This window comes from Parasteatoda tepidariorum, chromosome 1 (assembly GCF_043381705.1).
Source record: "Parasteatoda tepidariorum isolate YZ-2023 chromosome 1, CAS_Ptep_4.0, whole genome shotgun sequence".
NCBI classification, from domain to species: domain Eukaryota; kingdom Metazoa; phylum Arthropoda; class Arachnida; order Araneae; family Theridiidae; genus Parasteatoda; species Parasteatoda tepidariorum.
In genome coordinates this window covers 106,567,434-106,579,501 of record NC_092204.1, presented here as the reverse complement: position 1 = coordinate 106,579,501, position 12,068 = coordinate 106,567,434, and the positions used below count along the sequence as shown (strand labels likewise).

At 25.7% G+C, this 12,068-nt stretch overlaps 1 protein-coding gene across 3 annotated transcripts in view; it reads left to right on the top strand.

The window, feature by feature from the left end:
- The window catches only part of LOC107441829 (calcineurin-binding protein cabin-1), a 74,007-nt gene extending 62,771 nt beyond the window's left edge, over positions 1–11,236 (top strand). For all 3 annotated transcript variants that reach the window (XM_071184738.1, XM_016055212.4, XM_071184741.1), the window contains 5 exons: positions 2,523–2,630; positions 3,560–3,723; positions 4,773–5,016; positions 6,261–6,332; positions 7,295–11,236. In XM_071184738.1, the coding sequence (XP_071040839.1) occupies positions 2,523–2,630; positions 3,560–3,723; positions 4,773–5,016; positions 6,261–6,332; positions 7,295–7,408 (702 nt within the window). In that variant the 3' untranslated portion in view covers positions 7,409–11,236. The remainder of the gene's footprint in view (positions 1–2,522; positions 2,631–3,559; positions 3,724–4,772; positions 5,017–6,260; positions 6,333–7,294) is intronic.
- The last annotated feature ends 832 nt before the right edge of the window (positions 11,237–12,068 follow it).

Below are 12,068 nucleotides of genomic sequence, written 5' to 3'. Positions count from 1 at the left end.
TGCTACAGTCAATAAAAAAATTTTAATTTTCATCCTAATTTAAAAATTGCAGGTGCCACTGGTTCAAAATATAGGTTCTAAAAATGGGAAATATTACTAATAATCATAATATCAACACGTTCATCTAGAATAAACATGCCTGATAAATATGGGAAATAGTACTAATAAATATTAAACAAACATGCCCTACCTCTCATATGGCATTCAACAATATTCTGAGAAAATTTTTTGTCACCTTTTTTTGTGTACCAGTATCTTAATAGTTGCAACAATTTCTCCTATTTTCAAAACTATATGCGTGTTTGCATTTGCTTAAAATATAAGTTTCATGATTTGAAGTATATGTGAATTTATTGGTTACTTGGGTTCTGTCATCATTTCTTAATTTCTGCTGTCGAAAATTGTAATATGTTTTGCAATAGTATGCAAAAAATATGTGTGTTTACACGAAAGATATTACTATTACAATATTTAACACTGAATGTTTGATGAAAAATTTAATTTATGATTAACCCTTTATAAAGGATATTACCACCAATTTCATTAATTTACAAACAATAAGAAACTATTTTCTGCTTCAGAAATAAGAGTGAAGAATTTGCTTTGTTTACATAAAAGGTGGTAACAGTTAAAATTGGCATGATGTTAAGAAGAGACACTAGGGAGCTATTTTCTCTTGTGGGCTATGTTTTCATTCATTTACTTATTTCTTATAGAGTTTATTTGTATATCATTTATAAATTTAGAATTTTGGTTAATTATAAGCACAAATATGGTAGTTATACTAAATTCTTTACTGTAGGTAAAATTTTGAAAATCCCACTTATCTTCCCACAAAAAAATATCAATATAATTTTTGGTTATAAGCAGGGTTGGCAGGTTTTTGACATGTGACAGTTTTTGACGGTTTAAACCGTCACGTAAAAAACCTCACTGTCAAAAATGTCGAAAACCTATATTCATATGTGAAATTTAATTAATACATAAAATTTATATATTTTTTATAAAGGATAGTGTTTCTAAATATGTTCTAGAAAAAATAAATTTAAAATTTTGAAGAAACACTTATATTTTGAATAGTAACCAAAATCTTGTACTTTTGAAAGCTCACATCTTTTGTAATATTATGTATTCATTTTCATGTGTTATTGAAAATCTGCAGTGATATTATTAAGAAATTTATTTATAACCAAATTTAGTGTATAGTATAGATTATACTAAAAATTAGACATTTTTAAAGATAAACATTAGCAGTTTTGTACATTAGACATCTTTTAAAGAAAAATCTTTTTAATATTCTTTTAAATCTTCTTAATAATCTTTTTAACATAAGACAATACAAATTTAAGTGCTTTCTGTTAAATACACAGAGTAGTTAGTGTCGATTTACAGTATATTCAGCCTATTCATTTACTATGCTGAAAATTTAGTTTATCCAAATACTTGTGAATTTCATTTTGCTGAATACTATATAGTTTTGTTGAATATCTAAATATTCAGCTGTTGAATAATTACTTCTTGCTTTCAAGATATGCATTATTTGTATTCTTAATACAAGTGGAGAAAAAAAAATTAAGAGATAAAAATTGTTTTAAAATGATAAGTGTAATAATTATAAATAAATATAATAAACAATATGAATTATATTTATCATTATTCATAAATATAACTACTTTTAAATTCAAATTAACATACTGGATAATAAAGATATTCGGTATAACATTAAAAAAAATTTTTTATACACTTGTATCTTATATCAAGTTTGTATTTATACAACATAACTTGTAAGTTCCTTATAAATATTAGTTATATGTTCCTTATATGTCAAAAATGCATAGTAATAAACTTTTAATTTTCTTAAGTATCAAAAAGAAAAAAAAAATTTTTTTAAATATAAATATTTAAACAATTTTTGTGCAAAATTTTTCTGCACATGCATTTGAATATAAATTTCTGAGATTTTAAATCTGTTATTTTACCTTAATTTTAATTAAAAAATATTTTAAAACCTGCTGATTACCTATAGTATAATTAAATTTCAATATAATGCATGGCAACTGTTGGTAGTTTTGAAGTTTATATATTTTCTTGGCAAACTTCAGTTTTTGACATTTTTGACGGGTTTTTGACGGTTTAAACCAGTATTATACCCTTGTCATGTCAAAAACCACTTTTTGACGTCAAAAACCCAACCCTGGTTATAAGGTAATTGAATTTCATTTTATAAATCAATCTCAGTCCCGTAAATAATTTAATGTAATATTACTAGGAAAAAAAAGGCCTTGCAAAGGTTTAAGAACGAAATTGCAAATCTTAGTAAATAATTTGATCATTAAGAATTATATACTTTGAAAACCCACAATTTTCATATTTATTTCTTATTCAAGCTAAATCATAAGAAAATTAGTTATATAAGTTCGAAATCACAAGAGAAGATTTATTTTTCGTGAAGTGTACTAAAACTGTAACTTGAAATGTACTAATAAACATGAAACTGTACTTAACATTGCATTTTATTTTAGAATCTTCAATGGGCTCGTGAAATTCTTCTTGCTGCTACGCCTCCAAGTAAAAAATATCCCTCTATGCCTGGGTTGTTTGCTGATAGGAAAAACACCAATTTGTTTAATGTAAGTTATTATTACATTTATTATTCTCAATTTGTTATTACTATATTTCAACATTTTCTTTTACTTAGATTCGAAATTTTTTTTTTTTTTTTTTTTTTTGTTTCCTCTACAATCTAACCCTTTTTTTGCATCATTTCTCTCTCTTTTTTTATTTTTTCTTTTGCCGCAAAAAAGTTATTATTTTAGAGGGAAAATATTTAATGATAAAAGAAATATGCAAATTTTTTCTTTCTTTTAAAAGTTCATAGTTATCTGGTGATATGAAATTAAACAAATATGCAGTCAATGTTAAATGAATCTAATTCAAGTAAAACATGTCAACATATATTCAGTTTGTACTATTGTGATATATGATAATGATTGCTAAAAACTTATGTGTGTATGATTCAACTCAAAAAAGTGACTCTCTTTTTTTTTAATTTCTTTTCATTCCAATCTTAATTTTTTTTCTTTTTGAATTTCTGCTCCTGACACTTTCATTTTTTGGCATGATATGTGAAAAAACTTCAGCCATCTTTTTTACCTTTACACCATTAATTCTGTGCTACTTCTTTGAAAGCTAAAATTTTTAAATTATTCTTTTAATTTCAAAACTCGAATAACTTTAAAAGGGAAATATTATGTAAAGAATTCAAAATGTTGATGGCAATAAATATTTTTTTTGTTTGTTTGACAATGTGTCATATTTTTGATAAATGTGATCTTGTGTCTATTCTTTTAGTTTGTTTATTTTATTTTTTTATTGATTTATTTATTTCTTTGACTGATAAAATTATAACCTTTTTTACCCTGCCTATAAATTTTGCATCAAGAATCAGCAAATAAGTTCTAAACACTCCTACTCTTGTAAATTATTATTTTGTTTTCCAAATAACAATGTCACTCACATTAAAAAAAACTTTAAATTAAATGAAATCAATTTCTAATAGGGGATTTGGAGAGCTCCAAGCAATGAAATTGATCGTCCTGGTAGTTTTGGAGCTCATATGTATAGATCTGTACATTTATTAATTGAAGTTTTGAATCAACAAAAAGACTATAACATGCTTGTATATCTTTCACAACAGTTGTATAGAACACCTGATCTTGGAAAGTAAGTGCCGCCTAATATTTTTCCATTTTATTGTTATTTAAAAATATTGAAGAGTCTCATTGATGCATTTTTTCTGAAATACTATTTCTAATGATACTATATTGTTTAAATATACAGCTGTGAGGTTGAGTTTAAAAATAAATGTTTTGTACCAAATTAATCTTATTCACATTTTTTCTACTGAATTAGAAGTCTTACAAAAATTGTATGTGTTAACGTTATATGTAAATCTTGAAACCTTTATTCGTAATTTCCAAAGTAATTTTTTCCTTATTTAGAAATTAGTTATTCTAAGCAGTTATTAAATATTCTTACAAAATGTAATAAATCATATGAAATTTAGAGATGTATCCATCCAGAATTCGATTCCGTAAAGAATTTAAATTCTGATTGATACTTCTAAAAAAGACTGCCAGTATTATTTCTATTTTCTTTCTTCTCTCTTTTTTTTCTGGTTCACAGCATGTTAATAAAAGCTAGTTTTCTATTTGAAAATGGATGTAAAGTTTATATAATTATATTTTTTATATAAAAGTGGGATCTATTTATTTTGTTAAAAATAATTTTTATTCACTTGCTTTGGCTAAAGAAAGTGGAAACTCTAAAACACCCTTAGCAACAGCTGTGAGTACTTTAACTTTTGTGTTGAAAATTATTCGTACTCTTCAACATTTGAGGTTTCTACAAAAAAAAATTTTTTTGGTTGCAGGGAACTAGGGAAATATTTTTTTTAAAAAATTTAATTTTTGAAAACTTTAATAAAGATATAACGCATTGACCCTTTCAAAACAAACATTTATGTCTTAACTTTTTTCTAAGAAAAAATAGTTCTGAAACTACAAAAAATTCTGATTTTTGAAGGATATGATTATTGGAAATAGCCTGTTAAAATTATAAAATTTGCCCTGTCTATAAAACTATTCAGGCTTCTTGATTTGTATGCATACTATTCACATTTTGTAAGATCTAAACAACTTTAACACAATTAACATAAATAATAAAGTGATTTTTATCATTTTATATCTAACAAATGAAATTACTTTATGTAGAAAATACATGAGAGATACTGACCGAGTCGTTTTAGTGCGAGAAGCATATGACTGCTGCGTGAATATTCTTCGAGATCAAATGAACTCCTTACTTCAAGAAGAACCTCCGCCTGAAGAAAGTAGGCTAATATGTTGCCTTTTAGAAATTTACAGATCATGCCAAACTTTGCTGAAAGCTGGAATTTATGTTGATGAAACCAATGAACTTTTAGTGGAAGCATACACCATGTACAGAATTGGAGAGGTAATGCCATATTCACACTGATTAATATTTTGTAGCAATTTTTCAATTAACGGGATAAACGGGATATTATTTTTCTTCAATTGGAAATTTTCTGATTTTTTTTTAATTCCTTTTAATATTTTTCTTATTCTTTGTCAGATTTTTTTTTTCCGAAAATAGTAAAAAATAATCACCATGCTAAAAATTTTCAATTATACACTAATTATTACTATTACCTATTAACTAATTAAAAACTTCTTAAATAAAATTACTAAAAATAATATTAAGTAGTTTCTAATTAGTTCTAATTAATTAAATTGACTAATCTAATTAACTAATTAAAAACTTCTTAAATAAAACTACTAAAAACAGTATTAAGTATTTTTTTAATTAGTTAGTAGGTAATAATAATAATTAGTGTATAATTGAAATTTTTTAGCACAGATGGTTATTTTTTAGTATTTTCGATAAAAAAAATCTGAAAATGAATAAGAAAAATTATTAAGGTTATTAATAAAGTAAATTATTATATTGTAAAAATTGGAGGTTAGTTGTTGGCAATTAAACTTTTTCAAAATCGTATTTTTGTATAAATTTATATGTTTTGCCAATTTAATTAAGATTATGTACTTTCAGCTGAAATTAAAAAAAAATAAGAGAGGATTTTTTTTAAATTTAAATTAAGATTTAAAGTTTGAAGTTAATATATTTTTTAAAAATTAAAGGAAATATTTCTAAGAGAAAAGGTTGATACTGCAAAAAATTCTGCTGATAAGTATCTGTCCTATCCTACTGTTTAATTTGCATGAGCTTCTGTTAATTTTGTTCTCAAACTGCAATCCCATTGTTGTCGCAAATTATTGTAATTTTTAAAACAATATTTTGTTTTTTTTTCTAATTTAATAGCAACATTTATTGAAGAATTTTTTTAACTAATTTTGAAAAGTTGGTGAGAATAAATTTTCAGGACACACAGTACATCACATCTCATTCTCCTATTACTTTGTACCATTATTATTTCCATTGGAAAGTTAAAATTTTTCTAGTAATTTAATTCCATTATTTCCTATTAATTTAATTAGATCATTTTTATTTAATATTTTAAAAACATTTACTGATATTTTAATTTTTATATTTTAATTTTATATTTTAATATGTATATTTTAATTATATTTTATTGTATATTTTATTGTATTTTATTGTATTGTATATCGGCTGTATATTTTAATTTTTTAAAAATTATGTATTTTTTTATTTTATTTAAGGTTGATCCTTATCCTTCAGTCTTGGACCAAGCAACAAAGTTTTGCCAACTGCAGCTTGGAAAGTCATATTCGGTAATACATTTTACTAAAATGTGATTGTCACATTAGTTTAATATGGAAAATCATTTGTTTTACACTTAATAAATTTGATTTTGCTCCTGTCTTTTTTGTTCTTAAACAAAATTTTCTTGGATATGTGTATAGTTACTTCTCTATTTACTTAATTCATAATGTAGCTTTTATTAAAATATAACTATAGATCAAACAATATATGTGCGGAATCTTACAGCTATTTATATTGTTTTTTCTTTTTATTTTATTTTCTGTTTTTACATGTTATTTTTACTTATTTTTACTTTTTGTGTTCTATTTTATTTGTAGTAATTTTTATTAAAAAATTTTTTGAGTGCTCCTCACACTATTGTATTAATATATTTTGCTTTGGCTTTATTGATACAATATCAGAAAGCACTCTGTTTTACGGATATAATCGTGTGGGCTGATGAGAAGACTATATCTTTTTTTTCCGGTTTTTTAAATAAAATTTCATCCTTTTCTTTCTTCGTTTCTTTTAAAACTGTTTGTTATTTTTTTACGTATTATTCCCCCCCTTTTTTTCCATTTTTCTATAATTTTTCTTTGTTTTATTCTTCATTTTGAACTTATCTAATGNTATTTCCTTTTCCCATCAATATTAATAAAGTTATAAATTTAGTTTTTATTGACAGATAACTATAACACAAACACTGTGGCTTGTTACATCTACATATCATACGTACTTCCCTTTACAAATTGTTTCTATAATGTTATTTGTTTTATTGCTTTTAATATCAGGATAACTATGAGACAGACATATCTATGAAACGTTACTTATATTTCTTCTTTATTTTATAAACTAGACTAATAATGCTGCTCTTTTGCTTTTAATAACAAGATAACTATGAGACAAAAATATTTGCAAAATTTAACAGCCATATATATATTTTCCTTTTGTAAATTTAATTAATACCGTTGCTTTTTTTTTATATATATAGCAAGACAACTATGGGACGACCAGATCTAAATATGCCGTTGGACCAGATATGGGTGAAGTAAACACAAGCTTGATGTATTCTACGGATCCTTGGCAGAAAGGTAAAAGAGCATGATGAACCTGTAGCTCTTTTTAACTGTTACAAATTTTCTTCAGCCCTGTATGTTTGTCATCGACTGTATAAATTATGTTTTGTTACTTGGTTTTTAACCCTCATTGTTTTTTGAACATTTTTATTTGCATGGCTGTATATTTTAATTAATTTGCCAGGTTTATTTCGCTTTTGTGCTCAGTGTTTGTTTATTAAAGTTTTATTATTTCTATTAGACCATGTGCGCACTTGTACAGATATAATTGTGATTACTATTTATATTTCTTGAGCTTGTGAATGAGCACGCTAAAATACACTTTAAAACAATAAATTTTCCAATTCTGAAAACATTTTATGGTTAACTCTTAGTATCAAACATAAACATATTTTGATTTTGTCAATTTTTCAATAAGTTTTATTATAATTTGAAGTTATTTTATAAGCAACTCTCTGATGTTTTCTATACGCTGAATTAATTTTTCGAATTCACTGAAATGTAGCATGTTTTTTTTTCCCACTGAAACTAGTGGAAGAAAATATTTATCACATAAATAAATTTTCCAACTTTAAGATTATTTTATGATTAACTCTCAGTATACATTGAGGTAATTTTTCAAATTCACTGCATTGTAGCATGTTTTTCCACTGGAAGATGTGGAGAAACATATTTAACATTTTAAAATATTAAATTTGTTAGCTTTCAATTGGCTAGTCTTCAGATTGGCTATTTGGACATTAATTTTGCTAATTATTCAGTAAGATTATTTATGAAAAAATCATATTTTGTAAACAGCTCCTGATGTATTAAGTTAACTTTTCCAAATTTGTTAAAATGTTGTATTGCTTTTTCACTAAGCTCGTTAAATTAGTATAATTAGTTAAACTTAATGCAAAGTATTCATATTTTTATAAATAAACGTTTTAGTCATATTTTGAAGTTACATAAGCTTAACAAAAAATTTGTTTTACACTTTCTAAAACAGTGAAAATTTGTAATATAGTACTTTAGTATAACAATCCATTTGTGATAACTCGAATTTGATAGAGTCACCAAAAAACTTAGCAGTTGCTTTCATGAAGAGTTGGCTTTTTTTCTCAGTTTAAATTGTTAAAATTTTTTTAATTTTCTCTGAGTCATATTCAGCAATAAACACTTCTTTCACTCTTGACTGCAAATAATAAGTACAAAGCTTATCCAGAACTTAGAGTTTGAAATGATTTATATAGCATGCATCTACATTTTGAATACTTTCTTTTCCAAATTTATATGCAATATAAGAAAGCATTGATGCTGAAAATGAAAACAAACCAGAGAAAAGTAAACAAGTCTTCTTATTATCCATTGTTAATTCCCTTTTCTTCCACTTTATTGATCTGACTTGTTAAATCTAATCTCATTAGATTACAAGATTATGTTTCTTCCATTATGTGGTAATTTATTTATTATCTTTCGTATTGTGTTTATTATATTTTTTCAATTATGAAAAATAGAGTATTCTGTAAAAAAAAAAATTTAAATTATAAAATGAAATTAGAGATTAAAAAACCTTATTAAAAAAAATCAAAGTGACAATAGTAATCAAGATATTGCACTTCGAGTTGTAGTAAATTGAATAAGAATCTGTAATTAACTCTAATAAGTATCTGTATGTAATAAGAATCTCTAAGGAATTTGTTTATATTCAGTAGATATATATAAAAACCTTTTTAGGCCTTTTTTAAGATAAATATTGAATGCAATATTTAACAAAAGATTTTCCCATGTAAAATTTCTTTTGTAGCCTTCTAAACAGCAATCACTGCCTATGTCAATGCAAGGAACAATGATTTTTGAAGCTTCTATGGCATAAATTTATTGAATTCTTGTAAAATAATTTAAGTACAGTAGAAAGATCGATTCATTGGGAACAATAGGTACAAGAAAACGTCAAACGTGGGTTGGCAAACGAATGGAAAAAGTTGGAAAAGTAATGCACTTGAAAATGAGTAAATTTACAATACGAATAAAAAGATTTTAATTGAAAAAATTGTCTACTTACTGTAAACTATTTGCAATGAAAAAAGATAGATGAATTAACAAATTTATTTAGTTAAAATATACAGGAATTTTAGTTTGACCACTCATTCTTCATGATGCAAATAAATTTTTGACATTTGTAGTTGGAAACAGAGAATAATCAAATTCTGCAAATGTGGTACTGGTTGAGGTTCCGTTTCATCATCCTAATTAGAAATAACTTGACAACTAAACATTCTCAAAGATGAAATAACTTGAATGTTTTTAGAATGTCTGTGAAATTTCTGAACCTCTGTTAGTTTCTAAAATGATCTAAAAACCCGTAATAAGAAAAGCATTTTTGACGGTTCCAGTGAAACTAGGTGATGGGAAAACAAAAGATGCAGGAACGATGGATCAAGTTTTGACTGTATTTGTAATTAATAGTGAAATTAAAAGACACAGTTGCACTTTAAAGAAAGACAATAGTATCAAATGATAAGCTCATTAAATTAGTATAATTTGTAAACAACTCTCAAATACATATACACACTTTTAATTCAATATAATTTACATCTTTCTGATGTATTCAAATTTCTGATGGATTCAAATGTATTTCTTTTAGCTTACATACAATTTAAAAGCTGTTGCCATATTGCCAACTTTATGCTGAATGATTTTAAGACATTATCCATTTAATAGTATCCAATGGCAAATTGACAGCCATGCTACCCATGAAAAGCTTATTTGAACACTCTAAAATTAGAACACTATTTTCACTTAGTCCCAACCTCTTGTTAGCTGCTCTTATGGGAATTATTATCCCCCCCCCCTTGCTTCATTGAGAACTGATGAAAATAATTTAAAATTAAGAATTTTAGTTTATTTGGAAATCATAAAAGTGGTCTTTGAATCCTTAATTAAAGAATATTTTCAAAACATGCCTTTTTAAAAACTAGTCTCTAAACTTTTTACTTAGAAAGTCCCAAAATTCATGCGGGAAGTAATTTTGATAGATAACACAGATTTTATTTAAAAATTGGGAGTTTTTATTTATTTAAAAAGTATAGGCATGGATAGCATATTAAGCAAATCTCCACCCTGGGTTTGCCCGCACTTGTGCATTCTTTTATCGAAATGTTAAATTACCATTATACATAGTTGCAGCTGAATTAATGTTTAGTTACAGCATACATAGTTACAGTTGAGTCGGGCTCTATTTCTTTTTTCTGTTTATGGGGATGATGGTATAAAACTTACACTTATGACCTTTTCCCTCATTTTTTCTTTCTATTGCATGAAAGTGCATTTGGCTATCCAATTTTGGGGATTTACATGACATGAAATTCAATAGTTCATCATAATTCAACATTGCTTAACAATAAAAATGTGTCACTTTTCTGTTTATTAAGTGCTGAATTTTTAATAGCCTCAAATTATCAGCTGCTGTTATTGCATTAGAAGCATTTTGTTGCATAAGCGATCCGTTATTCAAATCTTGCTTTAATTTTGGGATGCTCTTATTGAGCAATTTTGATAATATTTACATGTATTTAGAATATACTTATTCAACAAAGTTTTGAAGAGAAAAAAATTGCACACTATTTTCTTAGCTCGAGAAAAAAAAGTGAGCTGTAAATATTTTTATTTAATGATCTCTGTCTTGTAATGAGAAATTTTGTTTCCTTGCATTTTGTAAATTATTCTTCATTGTTGTAAATAATTCATTTTTCAAGAAGCAAAATTTGTTAAATATTCATTTTTGTCATTTATTTTCATTTGTATTGCATGGCAAATGCTAAAATAAAAATATTATTTTTGTATTTCCATTTGGAAAATAAAATTATTTTCTCCTATTTGTGTTCGGTATCATTTTCTTTATAAAAATATTTTATCTCCTGCACGACTTTATGTTGTAGTTTTTCTCCCAAATGTATATATTTAATCAATTTACCCGGTTATTGTCTGCTTAATGTTGTTCTATTATATCAAATTTATTTTATTAATTTTCTTGGCATGATAGTTGCAATACTTTATTCAGTTTTAAATGTTTTTTTGTGATTTTATTTCAAATTAATGCTGTTATCTAATGTAAATGTACCAATTTAAGTGTAACTCTGCACTTTAACAGGCTGGTTATAAATTGACCCCTTTGTCCCCCTTTTTTTTACTGGGTGATACAAATTCTGCTTCTGGCTCACTCCCATCACAGTGCTGAGGTAAAATATCCTCAGTGGGAGGTTTTCGTCGTTTCCCTCTCCATTTAACACATGTGAGTTAGTTTAATCGAAAAGTGCTCCACGAAGGTTAGTTTTCCCTAATGCTTGATCTAGGAATTGCCTTGTTTTCCAAATTGGGTTCAAAATTAAAAGAGGTTATGGAGTTGAACATTATTAGTCTCAGATCATGTCTTATTTGTTATGTGTTTGAATGAAATTTGTGAACATTATAATAATGATTAGACTTGATGAAAAAGTATAAAAGGAAATAATATAATCTGCTGACTTTAAATATTTTTATTTTAACCAAAATGTAGGTTGTCGCACTTCTTGTTACTCCTTCACTTTGTCACAAACTACCCCAATTTCACAAACCCCCTTCAAGCTCTACATCAATTGTAGACGGCCCCTAAAAACGATTGTCCAGCTTTAACAACTATGATCATAGTGATATAATTTAAAAATTAAA